At 34.6% G+C, this 19457-nt stretch overlaps 1 protein-coding gene across 2 annotated transcripts in view; it reads right to left on the reverse strand.

The window, feature by feature from the left end:
* The window catches only part of Atg1 (serine/threonine-protein kinase unc-51-like protein Atg1), a 50092-nt gene that overhangs the window by 14643 nt on the left and 15992 nt on the right, over positions 1-19457 (reverse strand). Inside the window, exons 3-15 of one of the 2 annotated variants that reach the window (XM_069838890.1) lie at positions 17562-17612; positions 17413-17445; positions 14813-14849; positions 14669-14719; positions 13524-13649; positions 13353-13426; positions 12308-12468; positions 12063-12226; positions 9995-10135; positions 8054-8177; positions 7827-7971; positions 4889-4984; positions 647-803 (exon numbers count right to left, since the gene is read on the reverse strand). In XM_069838890.1, the coding sequence (XP_069694991.1) occupies positions 647-803; positions 4889-4984; positions 7827-7971; positions 8054-8177; positions 9995-10135; positions 12063-12226; positions 12308-12468; positions 13353-13426; positions 13524-13649; positions 14669-14719; positions 14813-14849; positions 17413-17445; positions 17562-17612 (1360 nt within the window). The remainder of the gene's footprint in view (positions 1-646; positions 804-4888; positions 4985-7826; positions 7972-8053; positions 8178-9994; positions 10136-12062; positions 12227-12307; positions 12469-13352; positions 13427-13523; positions 13650-14668; positions 14720-14812; positions 14850-17412; positions 17446-17561; positions 17613-19457) is intronic. The other variant, XM_069838891.1, reaches the window with a different exon arrangement.

Below are 19457 nucleotides of genomic sequence, written 5' to 3' on the forward strand. Positions count from 1 at the left end.
AACTGAATTCGGCATTGAAAAACGAGATGACAAATTGAATTATTTGAATATTATTTACAATTAACGCTAATTATTATAGTAACAGAACATAACCTTCTGCAACAGTATTGGATTTCCAGCCTGCGTGACTTTTGCTAGTTGTCTTTTGATTGCATATCTGAGAATAATTGAAAACCTGAACTTTAATGAATAGGTGTACTTTAATGACATGCATTAAAGGACTGCTACCAGATGTATAATTTCTACATTTCGGCATGGTCGAGCATAAAATAATTTTATTTTGAGTGATTTATTAAAATAATTCCAGTGTAGACAACTTTAGGAGAAAGGAAATATAGCTAAAAAAAACGAGTTTTGGAGATACCTACAGCACTCATAAAGTAAATTTAAGAGTTCCTTTATCCTTGCTAGTTCAGATTCTCAAATCTGAATTATTGAAACACTGGAATAGACTTATTTATACTTTGTAGTAATTTCAAACCATCATTCAAAGGATTACAGGATACCATATACATTTTGATTTTCAACTTGATTTAATTCACATGTATGTTCTTATTCCATATAGGCCTAAATGAGTATAGAAGATAGATGTGGGTTTGCTCCAGAAGTCTGTTGCTAGAAAAACTTTTCCTGACACAAAACCTACCTGATCTCCTGAGAGGTGAACTTGTGGGCGTGAGTTTTCCTCCAGACACTGGAGAAACCTGCCATGTGGTAACAGGAGGTGGAGTTTCACACGAACTGCCTGATGCTGACCTCCGGCGCTGACCCCCTCCTGGCGGAGTTCCAATCATAAACTGAACCTGAAAAATATAATAATGACTAATGGCTTGTGCAGCAAATGCTGCTGCAAACTAAGTTCGTTAGACGTTCAAATAAAAATTTTTCAGATTTATTTTCAATGAAGAATACTTGTCTTTTTTATAGTTATTTGCTTCCATAATAATGAAACATATTCCCTCTCAATGGATTTTTTTAGGCCAAATACTTTTTCTTGAACCTATCCAACTTCAGTTTTTGAGTTTCAACGCAAGTATCAATGTCAGGACGATAGCAGCAGCTATTTCAGGTCATTGTGGATTGTAGGCAAAATTAAAAAAATGTCAGGTTTGCTAAGCTTTCGAACAATAGCATTTTCGTATAGCTGCTGCATGTAGAACTTGAAATGTAGAGCGTAAAATCATTTTATCCTACTAAGAGATCTTGCTGAAATTATCTGGAGACTACAAAATTTTCTAGGCCTCTTATTTTATCAGTAAGTAATACCTTTTGATCTTTCCTTACGAACTGTAATTTTTGTGCTCTCTCGAGCCAATACTGAAGACAATGACACATATCAATATCTACACTACACCGCCATTAAGTATATGAAAAAGACCCAACCCCACTGGGTTAATAAGTATCAAAATATTTGATTTTTAATAACAATATTATTATCTTACTTAAGTTTTGTAGTTATATATAGCAGCCACTCAGTAACAGAAATGGAGATCTAAATTAAGATATTCTCTACATTTACTTACATAACCACAAAACGTCTCACTTTCATGTCATCAATATAGCATCAATATTATGTACAATTAATGAAAAAATAGATGCATCATGATATTAACTATAATAATATTTAATTTCTAATGGTAATAATGTCATCAAACCACCTCAAGTTTCGTAGATTTGAATATCCAATACACAGTTGTACTCAGAAAATTATACACTACAGAATCAGTTTTTAATAACAAATTGAATTGAGCTCTAAATATGTCGGCAATCCTGCAGGTCATGGCCTTCGTGTAATAGCCTATTGTTTATTGAAGTGTGTGTTTTGTTCTGAAATTCAATCAAGTCGGCAGTGATTGAATAAAATAATTCTCAAAACTGACAACAGATGGATTTTGGAAAATAGGAAAATTATGTAGGAAAATTGACATTTCACTGAAAACTACTACTTTTCCGAAAAACTTTGGATGCCAGGCATGAAAATGAGGGGTCACTGATTAAAATCCGTTCAGCCGTTTTCCCGTAATTTCCATTACCAGTTCAAATTATATACATAGATTATCACTTCAGAGACTCTCATACACAAATAAAGTTGGCTTTTTCCACTCCTCTCACTATAAACAAAGAAGTATTCACTACCAAATACAATAAATACACACAAGCATGTTATTTACGAGATTCACTAATTATAGACAATTTTTCGAAGTGTACTGAAAAGTTGTTACGATTGACTGATATTCATGAATGTGCATACAGTGAAACCTCTCATTTACGGATATCGAAGGGACGTAACAATCTGTCCGCATCTGGGAGGTGTCCTTTATTGGGAGAAAGGCTTCCCAATCTCAAGTAAATTTGTAATATGCATTTTGTATCCCTCCACGCTTTAAATGAAATGTATTACTGTAGTTTAATTCTATAATATAGTATACTACAGTAAATTCTTTGCAACTTTGAACTACAGTAGATAAGACCGAAAAAGGAAAATACAGTACTGTGCCATGCAATTTTATTCTAGGTCTACAGTTATGCAGTACTGTAATTTACAGTTTTCAACTTAACCTTTACGTTCAGGTGCCATGTCTCTCGAAACAGAACAACTGATAGAAGTGAAGAGAATAATCCTACTAACCCTATCATATGACGAATACAATTTCACAATCGCGGAAATGTTGGACCCATCAGACAGGCAGGGGTGGCTTTTATTAAGAGGCACATGGGCACGTGCCCTTCCAGTGATTTTTATTATCGTATTATGACTATATTATAATACAATTTAATTGCATTATGAAATAATAACTTAAAGAGTGTCACATTTTCATTGCTACTAATGTTTTCAGAATGTGTAGTAGTCTACCAAACCCAAGTTTTCTGAACAGGTAATAAAATGGGCTCTCTCTTCTCGTGCCCAGCGATGGACGAGGGAGGGATGGGGGTGTGAGTTGTAGGAAGGCGGAGCTCTTTGACTCAGACAGTGTGCTTTGGGCACTGTATTTGCCGTGCCCACCAAGCCTCTTTAGTTTAGGAACAGTCCAATTAGCTGCGTGCCATTTTTAGGGGTGTTGATACTTGCTGTATAGCAGACGACATTTTACAGCTGAACTTGACATGAAAAACGTTAAATGTAAGTTTACTAATTTAGAAGCTCGACTCATTGTATAAATCACGTGTGTATGTATATATAGATATTCATTTGTCACAGTTATGTTGTTAATGCTCCCTGTAAACGTTTTTGCTTCCATCGTATCCAAAAAAGAAACTTTACATTAAATACATGAAGTTGGCAGTTCTCAAAAAGCTTTGTCACTGACAACAGAGAATCTTGGCAGGCGTTTTGCCGCCTTCAGTGCACACTACAGTTTTCAACCGAGTTTCCCCAAGTCTAGTGCTGCGGTAGTAAGAAGGCAGGCAGTTGCGTGATCTGTGAGTACGAACGAGTGAGAATCAGCGCATTTCTGTGAATTGCACTTAGAATTCCATTTAACTTTTCTCTGGGCGTAGCAGTGCTCTCAATTGAGAGAAAGATGGTACATTCTATTCCGAACTTCAACAATAGAGTTATAGAGGTTTTTCTCGCAGAAAGAACCGAAAAATGGAGCTCATCTACAAGAATTAGAAAGGTTAGTGCACATAAATTGGTTTTATATGTTTTTAATTTTCAGGGTTCACTTGACAGAATGACCTTCGGCTGCCACTGCAGACAGGTTAAATTTAATGACTTTGTTTATCCACCCGCTTTCAGCTAACAAGGGGTAGCCGGCTGGGCTAGTGGTAGCCTACGAGACCCTTATTGTCTTCTTTCATGTTAAGGAATTTCTGTACAGTTCTCAAAACTAAATTTCTCATTTTTGTAACACATTAGGTCTTGAAATCCAAGTTCTGTCCGCAGTCAGGAGGTAAAGCAAGCTTTAGGACTGTGAAACAGCTGTCCGTGTCCGTGTCTGAGTCTGTAAACGAGAGTTAAATTTATCATTATTTCTATATTATTTCAGTTGGGACATAAAAATCTGTCTGTACATGAGGAGTGTCCGTATCTTAGGGGTGTCCGTAAGGAGAGGTTTTACTGTAATTGGATAGAAGTTAACAGCTGAAGCATTCCAAATAAAAAGTGAAGGAAAAGATGAGAAGTGAGTATAACAACATTAACAACTTTGCTACACCTTGCTATTATTAATATGTGGGGGGAAAAATGCTGTGCATTAACCTGACAGAAAAAACTTGTGGACTTTTTCTTGTACAGCATATTCAATGATCTTACTTACAAATAGCTTTTAAGGAACCCGGAGGTTCATTGTCGTCCTCACATAAGCCCACCATCGGTCCCTATCCTGAGCAAGATTAATCCAGTCCTTATCATCATATCCAGCTTCCTTCAAATCCATTTTAATATTATCCTTCCATCTATGTCTCGGCCTCCCCAAAGGTCTTTTTACCTCCGGTCTCCCAACTAACACTCTATATGCATTTCTGGATTCGTCCATACGTGCTACATATCCTGCCCATCTCAAATGTTTTGTTCAATGATATAAGTGTTCTTTTTTTACACTAATGGCTGTCTGTCATTCACTCATATGAAGCCAGCTGTGTAGAGCAATTTACTGACAGAATCGATGATCTAAGTGTACTGTACTACATTTCATGTTTCATACAGTATTATATCAGAAAAGTATAGAATGGTAAATTTTTTAATGTTTCAGTTCATTCTTTCAATATGTAGTATGCAAACTATACAATTTTCTATTATATAATTTTTTTTCTCTACAGACCATATTCCAGTATACCACAGATAAGCTATAACACCGAAGTGAAGTGTATCATAAAGGGCTTCTGCTGTATATTATCAATAAAATAGTACTTCATATAAAATGCTAACATGGACAAGTAAACTTACAGAAGGAGGGGAGAGAGAGCTGAGATCAGGTGGCGCTGCTCTTGTATGGTCACCACCACGCTTCATGCTGATTGGTTGAGATCTTGGAACAGTGCTCTGAAGAGAAAAAAATGTGTTCTGTTAGGCAGAATCACTGAATGTTAGTAGAACACATTCTGGCGAGTCCATGTACATGTACAAAGTGTACGAAACATCTCTGAATTAGTCTATCAGTTGGTTAGTCAGTCAGGTCAGAACTGTCCGTTTGAAAAAAATACATTCAAGAGGCCACATAATTATATAACTTTGACGTACAAATGTTCCGCAAAATGTACGTGACAAAATCAAATTATTATGAGTACTCTTCATTTTATACAACTACTGACCTATCCTTTTTACCTCAGCTCTTCATGGAAGTCTGGTTCCTCCCCAGATTCCATCTTGATGACGGACTGTAACACAAATATCCTCTTTCGCACACCCCTCCACGAGAGCTGTTAAACCAACTTTTTGTAAGACAGGATAGAATGGAAATCAATCTTTCTTTCCCACCAACACCTCTCTTCTACAATTCGACAATTTAGGCATGTGAAAGAGTACCCCTCAGCAGCCTTTACTCAGGGGATAAGGTAACAAATTCCCACCACTTTTGTCCTTTTGCTTAGATCAATTTTTTCTTCATTCTCCTTTTGCAGTTGGAGATTCAGTTTTCTCTTGGTTTCCCTCGACAGAGTTTCAATAAGAGAGAGAATTCTATGTACCCCCTGTCGTAGTTCAAACACTCTTCCTCCTGAAATCTTCTAAAAAGGATCAAATTTCGATGTAAATTGCTTCTCAATCTGCAATTGTTGCTAAACAGTTTTTAGTTAAGGGGATGCTTAATTTTTTTTTTTAATTAAAGCTGTAAGGAAGGACGATCTTTGGGATGCCCCCTGAAAAAATGGACGGAGACCGTAACAGGTCACTAGGCCTAATACCTGCAAGGACGATGATGATGTAACAAGGTGTGACACTTAAAGAGCTGTCAAAATTATTTTTTCATTAAAGAATTCTTTTTTACAAATTTCTGATTACAAATCTAGTAACTTCTTGTTCTAAAGTTGGCTCCCTGAAGTTACTAGATGAATGTAGCAGAGGAGCATTTTAATTTACATAAACATTCATTTTATTTTTAAATTAATTTTTCAGTAGCTTTATTTTTCTTCGTTGAACACAAACTTTTTCATGTCAAATATTAATCAATCTGGATGAAATTTTTACCGCAAGTATTTGTGAGGTAGCTGCATGTTTCTGTGCGTTTATTTTGTTAGAAATGCTGCTAGTTTATCTTATTAATATTTTTTCATGAATTATACGAAAAATAACATTTTTAAAATGCAACATCAAAATGTTTTTCCTTGGTTACACAAATGCAAAAATATAGTTCTCTTAGGTGATTTCAAAGCTGCAATCTGGGCAGTTAGTATAACTACTAATAATAATAATAATAATAATAATAATAATAATAATAATAATAATAATAATAATAATAATAATAATAATAATAATCTGTGGCGCTACAGCCCGTGAAGGGCCTAGACCGACCAGCTGGCTGCTGGCCTCACGACCACATGCCGAAGCAGAGGTGGACGATCATCCAACCAGAATGGAGGTATCGTGTGGTTAGCACGATGATCCCCCCCCCCCAGCCGTTATAGCTGGCATTCACAACCAGATTTTGTTACCTATCGTAAGTCCCCAAGCGCATCATGATGCTGGGTGGGCACTGGTCCCATACACTGGCCGAAATTTCATGAGAAAATTTCTTCCCCCATGAGGACTCGAACCAGAGCAGATTCCGTAACACGAGTCCTAGGCAGGATGCCTTAGATCACAACGCCATGGCTTGGGACAGTTAGTATAACTACTTTTGCTAAATCAGAAAAAATTAAGGAAATCCACTGTATGTTAAGGCAGCCAGACTCAAAATTTAAATAAGACCTTAGTCCTCCAATGGATCCCAGTCCATTGTGGAATATATGGTAATGAGAAAGCTGATATGTCGGCCAAGAAAGAAACTAGAATAAACATAAAGAAGAACTACAGTTTTTCATACGAGTCCATAAAACAAGTTATCAAAAAGAAAATTCACAGCAACTACCACACTATTTCTCCAAGTGAACATCAAAATTCAAGATGGAACAATTTACTACAAGATTTAAAATCCATTTCTGATCTACCACGAAAATCTGCTGTGGCCATGTTCAGACTGATTACTGGTCACGACTGTCTTACAAAACACCTATATCGAATTGGCTTATCTGACTCTGCTAAATGTTTATTGTGCAATAAAGAAGATGCCATGCACAGGGAATGTCTGAAAATCTGTGAATCTCTGGAAAATTTTAGGGGGGGGGGGACGCATGCGCGCGCGCGCACACACACACACACACACAAACACATACCCACTAGTAGTTTCACCATATGTGAAAAAAATGAACTCGCATAAGATAACGTTTTCGTTAAAAGTGTGGCTTTGGACAATGTCATTCTCATCCTTTCAAATATGAAATGGAATACAAATGACATGTAGGGTACAGAAAATGGTATCTGGGGCAAGTTTACGTGGGATGCTTCCATTTCTGGTCATCTTTCCGTAATTTCTCTATTACTCTTAATCTCTTTTGGGTATTATACAGTAGATTCACTTCCCTTGGTGCACTGCAGTTCGTTATTTTAAACAGGCACACGACTAAAAATGAAAAATAAAGTATTTGCTGTTAGTAATAATGAAATGACAATATTTCTTAAGAACAGGTCTTTTCAAAAACTGATAATCTTGCTTTGTAATGAATCACTATTATGAAAAATGAACTGGCGAAAAAACTGTAATGAAAATTAACATTTATCTCAATATCAACTCCAGCTGTAGAAACATATCCTAACATTTTTAAGAAGGAAAATAAAATAAATGTATTACCTTTGTTGGAGAAGGTAATCCTTCATTGGAGTGTAGCTGCTGATATATATCCCTCTGAGTTGGAACTGGAATTGGTTCTGAGATAGGAAGAAAACTGGGCCTTGGAGGGCTAGCAATTGCCAAGCAAGGCTTATGTCCTTTAGCCCTAGAAATAAATTACATTTTAATTGCGGTGTTAGAGAATTTAAACACACGTAACGTACACCAGAAATTAACTTGCAACTTACTGTCTCTCGGCATGGTTACTATCACTAGATTGATCTGACGGTATGTTAGAGGGAACCAATACAAAGTCATCAGTTTCTTCTGGACTCGAACTACTGCCTTGGCCTCTGCCAGAAGCTGGAGATCCTGCAAAAGAGAGAAAAAGTAAATACTTCAATTTGTCTATTTGATACAATATATATCTTAATGGCAGACGAGAATGGAACACACACTAAAATTCATATCTTAAATAAAAATAAACACCACTCGAAATTAAAACTGGCCATGTTTCAATTAATGCCAACTTGACATTAGGTTTAAGCATTACGTAAGAATTATTTATAGCCTTAGGGTAAAGTTGAATGTTTGAACTCAGAGTTGATATAAATATTATGTTTAAATATAACACAAATCTGTGTTAGAATCAGTATCCCACTGTCTCTCAATAAAAAATGATGTTTGTACTGCCCAACTAATGTAACACTATTAATAGTAAACGACACCTACTCACACACACGCAGACACACCTTCCCCTTCCCCCCCCCCGACTCCCTCCGCTTCTATCCTTCTCGTATTCTCAACACTGCCAAATTATTGTCCTCTCACTCTATTTCATCCCCCCTCCTTTCCAAAAATAGACAGTTCCTCCTGAATAGAATACTGTCTGTGACTTCTAATGCAACAAGCAGTTATAAGAGCCATTAAAAAAAAAGAAAGAAAACCATGTGTCTCAATACATATTATATTCTTAGTCATCCAGTATAAAAGATTTATTCGAAGTAATTAATAAATTGGAATATACGGGCTATTCCATATGAAATCGATCAGTAAAAAACCTCGCATTTTTCTATACTCTAATTTTTTCCCTATTTATACAAGGTGCTGAGGAGAGTGCATTTTCAAAAATATACTATCGAAAGTCAAACGGTTTTCGTATTATTGAGCGACAAATTTAGCGTATTTTATAAAAACAAGCCTCTTTCAGCGCTCAGAACTCTGGAACCATTTACTGCAGAACATTGAATGGAAGCTCATTTTGAAGCTGACATTTGGTAGGTTATGATAAGAAGTAATCCCTATTTTTATTGTATACAGAGAGACAGATAATCTGATTTTACTTACTTTTAGGCTTTTTGCCCATTTGTAAAAATGTAAAAAAAATATTGAGGAAAAAATCTTGCATTATTAAGAGGGATTCGGCATTGTTTGCTTAGTGTCACAGCAATAAGTTTCGGGGGTATTAAATAAATTATTTTCACACGCCTGGACTTGAAAGGTGCAGTACCGCACGGACTGGCAGAGAGATGAAGATAAGCGGGCATTGGGCGTCATTTTACTCCTTTGTTTATGAAAACTTGTCATAAAGCTAGCCCAGCTATGCGCTACTAGACAAAACATCACGTGTTTCTGTCTCCTGGCCTTGCTTGCCTAGGCTAGCTCCCGCCTCACAGTCAGCTGGTTAGCTCACGCGCGTACTATTTATTTTCTTTATTTGATTTTTCAAGACTTTCTTATTAACGTTGCACCATTAAAAAATACGTGTTTATTTGTACTTTCAATACGAAATCTAACTATATATTTTTAAAATATTTTTTCGTGGGCAAAGGTGTCTTAATTAAGAAAAATCTAAATTTCTCCATTTCCATAAAAAGTAAGAAAAACTGTTTACAGTCAATATAAACTTTAACTTTCCAGCATCAAAATAAACCATGATTTCGATCATTGGGTGAAAGGGTTTCGGAGCCACAACAGTTTAAAGTTGCTAATTTTATGAAAATACGATAGATTAAAATATTTTTAATTTAAACACTATGAAGTTCTGATGCCTCAAACTTTTCACAAAGCATTGTATCATAGTTGTCTACGGACAGAAAAAGTTTCATTGTATTTAAAAATTGCAAGGTCAATTTTCTCTACATTTCGGTCGATTTGAGATGGAATAGCCCATATGTATAAAATGATACCTGGGTCTGGGGAACAAGGCTCAGGTTTCGGCTGCACAGGGCTCGCTGTTGTAACTGCTGCTCCAACAGATGAAGCTCCACTAGCAGGAGTGAAAAGAGCACCAGGGGAAGGGGGGAGTTCGCCTGGAACATTACAATGAACTATATTTTTATAAGTCTCATTACTGCAAACATGGGCAAATTATATGAGTCAGAGATTACAGAAATGTTAGTGATTCCAAAGGGACTCAGTGGATAAGGTTAAACAAAACTTACTTTTAAGTCCAAAAAGCATTAAGGTATATGTACACCCACAAAACGCAAAAAAATGATCAAAAATTAGAATTTTCAAAATATAACTATTTTAATAGAGAATTTTCTCCCCTTTCATTTGATATAAGAATTTTCGATTTATGCCTTATGGTTTTTCAGATAAGTCCCATTTTCCAAAATTCTTCATCAGCCACGGTCACTTCTACGAAGATCACTCCAAAAGTAATGCACAGCATTTTTTTTAATTCTTTTTTTATTCTAAACCTTTGCAATTTATGGAGGTCAGATACATCCTTCCCCCTTGTATTCAAATTTAATTTATGTCATTCCCTCATGCACACTATAAAAGAGTGGCTTAGATGTGTTGGTCCAGACTTTTATCATGCAGGTATACAGGCCCTCATTCCAAGGTGGTGTAAGGCAGTTGAAAGGTGCGGGGATTATGTGGAAAAGTGATGTATTGTTCCTGAAGGATGTATCTACATTCTATGAAAATAGCAAATCTGTAAGATAAAAATGTAATTTTTAAATAAATATTGTGGATTACTTTTGGAGTGATCCTCGTAGCTGTCAATCTCCTCGTCCAGCATTGCTTGTAAAATAAACTTCTTTCTAGTCCCAAAATAGATGCACAGATATCTGGGCATGATCATTAGGTTGAAAACACGTTTTTGCATAATGAAGTAATTTATAATCTTTTACTGTTAGTCACAAAACTGTAAATTTGTGTGTCAGCGATGTTGTATGTCATTTTAATAAGAGTCCAAAAGTAGAAATTAAAATTCTGAGGAGGATGGATATAAACCCTGGGACAAACACCATCGCAGATTTGTTGCATCAATGGAAATAGGGACAAAAATGCCAAAAAATACATTTATCACCTGAAGTTAAAACAAGGGAGAGGTATTTGAGAGGCAGAAAGAATCTGAAACTGGACCGACATGAAGCTGCTTAAGGGGTGACATACGATGATGGAGTCTTCTAGGCTCTGAAAGTTTGTGGCTCATTTCCTGTAAATAGTAATTCTAGAATATTTAATTCTTTTAAACATGATATCTCATCCAAATATGGTGATACCAAGAAGATATTGGGTCATTTTGAAGCTTGAACTGTCTCCTAGTGCCTCACAATGAGTAAAATAACATTAATATAGTTAATAATTATCTATGGATTTTTAAAATTATATATGCAAAATAAAATATTAGTATAAGTTACATACATGGTAATATTTAATTAACCCAGATTTTCCCACTGTCCTTTTTTAAGGACAGTTGCAGTGCCTTCGGATATTATGTCATTGTTGGTGTTAGGGACATTTTATAAGTTGTGCGATAATGTTAGTAGTATTTGTTAGCTTTAGAAAATATACGTTCCTTGTTTCAGTTTATTTCAACATCATTTAACCGATTTTTGAGAGTAACTAATGTGATACTGTATTTTTATCACAAAATATTTTTGGACTTATCTGGGTTAATGTAAATGAAAATAAAAAATAGCTCTATGTCAGGCACTAAAGAATAGTTTTAGCTATAAAACAGTGAAGAAACTGTGGCTCTATCTTAAAAACTGCATGAGCTATCATGTTTCAAGTTGTATGTCAAAATTATAAACAAAATAATTTTTATAAACAATTTAGACACAATTTCAAGGGATCTGTTCACTTCATTCTCTTTCTGGTACCATTCTCAATTTCATAAAAATTTTACAGAGCAAAATTATGCAAAACAAAATTTTTTGTATGTAAAGGTGTACATATACCTTAAAACATATGAAGCTTCATTAGAAACGTAACAGAATATAAGCTCAAAACATTTACCTGGTAGGGGGCAAGATGGGGGCGATCTAGGTGCATGAGTTTCTGGACAACGCTGAAGGAACGGATGAGTGAAGAAACTGTCAAAAGGCATCCGGTCGCGAGCATTGCGCCGTAGCAGTCCTACTAACAAATCGGCCAGTTCTGGAGAAGTTCCTGAAGGAATTCTACAAAGAGGAACACAGTCGGTAATTTCACCAGGCTCAACAGCATCTGACATATTGTTATGATATTTACATTGAACTCACTTTGGGGCAAGATTTGCATTCTTTTCGTAGAACTGTTTGAGCGCTTGTGGTGTCTGCGCATGGAATGGAGCCTTGCCAGTCAAACACTGGAACACTATGGTACCTAAACTCCATAGATCAGCCTTTGCATCGTACTGCAAAGACATGATGACTTCTGGTGCCTGGTAAAGAAACACAATATTCACTTTTGGCATTAAATACGTTTGTTTTGTAAACTGATTTATTTATTTATTATTTTGCTAATAATTATAACATAACATATATTATATATAGAAAAAAACTTTGGCTCGCCCCTGAAAGAGGAGAACTCGTGCTGAGGGGCGGATTCCTCAATTGAAATTAATAATTATACAATACAATTTGTCTTATGCCTACTATGCAATTATAGTATATAAATTTAAATTTACAATTTTTCAATTTTTATAAAATCCATACATAACTTTTTTAATTTAATACTAGAACTATTAGAATTGACAAGATTAGGATATTTAAATATAAATTTGTTATATATTCTTGGGTCTAAATTACTACTATGATTAAATACTGTAACAGTGTTGCATTTTGGTTCAAACAATCTTAAAGAATTCATACCTTTTGTTTCGTAACTATGAGAATACAATTCAAAATTATTTCGATTTTTATGTATGAATTTTATTAATACAATATAATAAATTTGTTTTACGTTAAGTACATTAAAGTCTAAAAACAAATTTTGAGATGGAAAATCAATAGGTTTATGAAGACATATTTTAATTATTTTCTTCTGTAATAAATAAAGTGGATTAAAATTGGATTTAAATGAGCTACCCCATCCTATAATTCCGTACATAATTACCGACTGAAATAAAGTTAAATATATTGTGTGTAATAAACTTATAATATATATCAGGTATAATTTATTCATGACAAAAACAGAATTAAAATTTAACAACTTAATCTTATTTACAGCAACTCCCTTCTCTAGCATGAATTCTATTTGGTCCAACTCACAATTAAAAGCAGAAATAACAGACAATTTCTTGTAAATCATGAACAAATAACTTACCATATACATCGGTGAACCACAAAGTGTAGCTGCCATGACTCCATCTTGAAGAAACCTCGCAAAACCGAAGTCAGCTAATAATGAATAAAAATTATAATAGTTGTACTGCACATGTTTACAGTTATTTAAAAATATAGATAATTCAGTTAGATCAGTTTCACTGTAACTTACCAATTTTAAGCCGAATCTCTTGTGGTTGTGGACATGATTTTCCACCATTGTGACTTAGTAAAATATTTTGTGGCTTTAAATCTCGATGGACAATACCCTTTGCGTGTAATGCTTTCATTGCTCCTGCTACAAAAAATAATCATAACAAAAGGTATTACTATTCACAGTCTCTTGAAGAATGAAAATTTGAATTTATTTTATTTATTTGTTATTGAACATAATAGGCAAAACCCAATTACAATGTTCAGGACTGACAATTAATATAATTTATAAAACATAAACAAGGAAAAGGAAACACACTCCTATTAAAAACTGAAACAAAATAGAAAAGAGAGAAAGAAAAAAAAAGAAAAGAAATTGAAAATAAGATGTGAAAATAGCTTGAAATTAACTATCAACAATATCCTGTAAAATATGATAAATTATTCTATATTCAGAAAAATTCATATTGAAAATATCAACATTCGGATGAGGATGTAATTTATTGTATAACTGTAACATTTGAAAAACTGGGGAATTTCTGTTGTGATTCAGTATTTGCCCTTGGTATGAAAAATAAACAACACAGTCCAATTTATTGTTAATAATTTTATAAAGAAAGTTAAAGATTGACAATTTCGTCTAATTTGCAAACTAGTAAAATGGAAATGTTGAAGCATTGTAGCAAAGTAGGATAATTATTATAAAGTCTATAATATAACCATTTTAGAAATTTATTTTGAATTTTTTCTAGTAATAGAATATATTTGTTAGTAGCTGAATTCCAGATCACCGAAACATACTCTAATTTAGATCGAACAATGGAATTATACAAAATTATTGTAAATTTACAAGAATTTCTCGTAACAAAACCTAAACTTTTATATGACAAAATTTATAATATTATTAATATCACTATGAAATATAAAAAAATTACTGCTAAATAATATATCTAAATCTTTATGTTCATTTTCTGCTGGTAAATCTTTTACCTCTATTTTATATGAAAATTTAATTGTATTTTCCAATCTAGAAAAAGTCATATGTATAGACTTATTAAGATTAAATAACAATTTATTATTAATACTCCAAATATGTAATATCTTTTTGAAGTAGTTTACAATCTGATACAGTTTTGATATACAACAGTAACTAAAATATCTTACCTAACTGACACAGAAAAAGTCTAATTGTGTCCTCACTCAATGTTCCCATCACTGGAAGAAAGAAAAACGTGCATGTTATTCCAAAAACGTTATATTCTCTGTCGTCAATAATTCAATATAAACTTCTTGCATACAAATACTTACCACCCAAATAATCTGCCAAATCACCTCCATTGCAGTACTGTAAGGGAGAGAAGAATATTTCAATGGACTGCAGATGAAAACAGTACAGAAGATACAGAATTATTTATGAAAATTTACATACACCTTACACTGTACAGTCTGTTTCATTTACAGTTTCAGATTTGTACATATCCAGTAGTTATTTTTGCAATTGTGACTATACACATCAGCAGCAATGAATAAAATAAAATTATCTGGACTTCTTTAAAATTTTATATGGGTAGGTCTACATCAACCCTACAATTACTTAAGAGTTAACTTGAACATCAATACATCAAAATTCTTCAAATTTCGTATTTAAGAGTTAGTCTAGAATTTTTTATATGTGAATTCTAAGTTTTGTATAACTTCCTACAGGTTGGGTTCTGTCGGTGACCAATTCTGCCAATGAAACATGTCATCACAGTAACTCAGAATAATAGTAATTGAAAACCTCCCTCGAATAAGGGTGTAACTAACAAATCTATATACACGTTTCAGGAAGAAATAAAATATTGTCAGGGGCATATTTCATTAGGCCTATTCTTACTAGCAGAACCATTTGATTAATCAAGGATTCAAGATTATTCAGCTATTGGATGCATTCATTTATTGTATAAATTAATACCTCAAAATTACTTTTTTTTTTTTCTACTGATGTCACATATTTCATTCATTTGATGTTACACCCTTTTCGAGGGAGGTCTTCAATTAACAAAAACCCTTGTAACTTGGTATCTAAATATATTATGAATTGCACTGATTTTTTGGGTGAATGAGCATAAAGTTTACAACCGGCCATCTAATCAGAAGGTATGATACTACGATTTTGCTAATATGGAACTCTCATCTGGAATACTAGACGCCATGCAATAGGAGAACTTATTGTTAAAAGTCTTCCTTCATTCTACGAGGTTCACCAAGAAGTGCACTGCCTTGCAGAAAATGGAACATCCCAGCAAGTTGACATAATTGCCATTGATAAAGAAAATGAGAGAGCAATTATCATCCATCCCACTATAAGCTTTCAAACTGCAGTGGAACAACTTAAGGCAGCATATAGGCCATCTGTCACCTTTTAATGGAACGTAATTTTAAGTAGTGCACAGTAATGACATAATTATAACCACTTTTGCCTACTTTCTGAATTGTGCCTACCACGATCACACAATTTCAGTGCAGATGTAATTTTCCTTCAGTTATCTGTCAAGATTAAATAAAAACACTTTCACACTCTTTCAACTATAAGAAAAATTTTACTTCACATCCACTTCCTGGAATATTTCTTACTAATTACTAGTTTAGAAAGAACATAAAAAACAAAATTAGTTATAAGGAAGTGCACAAAATATAACAGATTATTTTAAGTAGGGTCTACCTTAAGAGATCAAATTTAAGCTCATAAAAATTCATAATACGGATTATCAGTCTTTTTTTAATTAATTGTTCACTATCTCCAATCCATTAAAATTTATAACAGAATTGAGGCTGTACTGTACTTTGATTTCAAATTTTAAAATTTGATTGCTGTAATATCAATCCATGTCTGCAAAATACTCCAATTTTAAAGAGCATTTTCTAATGCATTTTATAATAATAATAATAATAATAATAATAATAATAATAATAATAATAATAATAATAATAGTAATGGTAATAATAATAATAATAATAATAATAATAATAATAATAATAATAGTACTTACTTACTGGCTTTTAGGGAACCCGGAAAGTTCACTGCCACCCTCACATAAGCCCGCCATCGGTCCCTATCATGTGCCAGATTAATCCAGTCTCTATCATCATATCCCACCTCCCTCAAATCCATTTTAATATTATCTTCCCATCTACGTCTCGGCCTCCCCAAAGGTCTTTTTCCCTCCGGCCTCCCAACTAACACTCTATATGCATTTCTGGATTCGCCCATACATGCTACATGCCCTGCCCATCTCAAACATCTGGATTTAATGTTCCTAATTATGTCAGGTGAAGAATACAATGCGTGCAGTTGTGTGTTGTGTAACTTTCTCCATTCTCCTGTAACTTCATCCTCTTAGCCTCAAATATTTTCCTAAGAACCTTATTCTCAAACACCCTTAATCTCTGTTCCTCTCTCAAAGTGAGTCCAAGTTTCAGTAATATAACTGTTTTATAAATTCTAACTTCTAGATTTTTTGACAGCAGACTAGATGACAAAAGCTTCTCAACCAAATAATAACAGGCTTTTCCCAAATTCATTCTGCCTTTAATTTCCTCCCGACTGTCATTTATATGTGTTACTGTTGCTCCAAGATATTTGAATTTTTCCACCTCTTCGAAGGATAAATCTCCAATTTTATAGTTCCATTTCGTACAATATTCTGGTCACGAGACATAATCATATACTTAGTCTTTTCGGGAGTTACTTCCAACCCTATTGTTTCACTTGCTTCAAGTAGAATTTCCGCGTTTTCCCTAATAGTAATAATAACAATAATAATAATGATGATAATAGTAATAATAATAATAATAATATTAATAATAATAATAGGGCCTAATATAAAACAAAGTTACTACATAATCTTACGAAGATATTGGCTTACCTCCATGACCAAAAATACATTATGAGATGTTTCCTGCAATTAAGAGAACAAATAAAATTGAATTAGTGCACTTCAGTAAAAAAACAACTTCAACACTTCAACTTTGGTCAGAATATGAAGTTATATATAAATTATAAATATAGCAATACCTTACAATCAAGCAGAGCCACAACGTTGTCATGATGAAGTTCTGTCAATTCCTAGAAATAAAATTAAGAACAAATTACGTACAATACTAACCTGCCTTCGAACAGTTGACTAGATTAAACAATAACAACATTCCAAACATATAAACATGATGAACATATAAACAAGTAGAATGTACGAGGGGGATCCAGGAAATAACGACCGTTTTGTTGTAATAATTAAAAAATATATATATTTATTTGAAAAAACAAAGTCTGTTACATAACTGAAGCTTCCTTTACTTCTCTACATAATCACCACCTACATTTAAACATTTGTCGTATCTGTTCACTAGCTTTAGAATTCCCGTGTTATACTCCTCTGCCGCCAGTTCATTAAGCCAGGTGTTCACTGTCTTCTTCAACTCTTCATCACTTCCAAAACGCGTACCACCCAGAAAGTCTTTCAGCTTAGTGAAAAGGTGAAAATCGCTAGGAGCAAGGTCTGGACTATAGCGCGGATGATCAAAGATTTCCCAACTGAATTGATCCAGCAATTCTCGAGTTGAAGCAGCAGTGTGCGGATGGGCGTTGTCGTGAAGAAGCACAACTCCTCTCGAAAGCATTCCTCGCCTCTTGTTTTGGATGGCTCGCCGTAGTTTTTGTAAAGTCTCACAATAACGATTTGCATTGATCGTAGTGCCTGTTGGCATGAAATCCAGCAAAAGAACACCTTTGCGATCCCAAAAGACAGTAGCCATGACTTTTTGTGTTGAGAGAGTCTGTTTGAATTTTCTCGGTTTCTTGGGTGATGAGGGATGATGCCACTGACGTGATTGGCGCTTGGTCTCTGGGGTGTTGTGAGACACCCAGGTGTCATCACCACTCACAATTTGATCAAGAAAGGCGTCTCCATCTGTGTGATATCGCATCAAGAATGTCAATGCTGAGGCCATTCTCTGAGTTTTGTGTTGGTCACTCAGTTGCTGTGGAACCCATTGTGCACAGATTTTGTGGTAGCCAAGATGTTGCGACACAATTTCACCAAGCAAAGAACGAGAAATGTCAGGAAAGGCAATATGCAATTCGTCGCGTGATGTGCGCCTGTCTTGCAAGATTCTGTCGTTCACTTTAGTCTTCAGGTCTTTGTGATGAGTGATGGGCGTCCGGGTCGAGTTTCATCGTGGACATTTGTTTGCCCATTGTTGAACATTTTGCACCATTTTCTCACATTTCTTTCATTCATTACAGTATCACCATACACTTCTTTCAATTGCCTGTAAATTTCTGCAGGTTTCAAATGTCGGGCATTCAAAAATCGAACCACACTCCTCACCTCACAGTTGGCGGGATTATCAATCACGTCGTTCATTTTGAAGTAACACAAAATGTACAATGGCGACTTGTTGCAACCAGTACTCACAAAATTATGAGAACACATGTTAAGGAAGCCAGTTGACCTTCAAACAAGGAAGGGGAGTCAGCTGCGCGGCGGGTATGCGTGAACGGTCGTTATTTCCTGGATCCCCCTCGAATTTTAGTTCTGGTATGTCTATGTGACCAGACGTCGATGTTACAGCGATTTATATGTACTCTCAGTCCAGATGGTATTTCTGATGAATAAAGATGGTAATGAGACATGTTTCCTCGGGGATCTTCTGTTTCTCCTATTTCACCATTTCTCTACCCAATATCATACACAAAATGGTACAAATGAGCCAAATCATACTGCCACTATAGTACACCCACAGACAATACACATATGTGCAACAGTTATCTTCAGAGGTATTCAATGAAAAAATTGTAAATTATGTTTTATTTAACAACACTCGCAACTTCCGAGGTTATATCAGCATCGCCGGTGTCCCGAAATTTTGTCCCACAGGAGTTCTTTTACATGCCAGTAAATCTATTGACATG

This window comes from Periplaneta americana, chromosome 11 (assembly GCF_040183065.1).
Source record: "Periplaneta americana isolate PAMFEO1 chromosome 11, P.americana_PAMFEO1_priV1, whole genome shotgun sequence".
Taxonomy (NCBI): Eukaryota; Metazoa; Arthropoda; class Insecta; order Blattodea; family Blattidae; genus Periplaneta; species Periplaneta americana.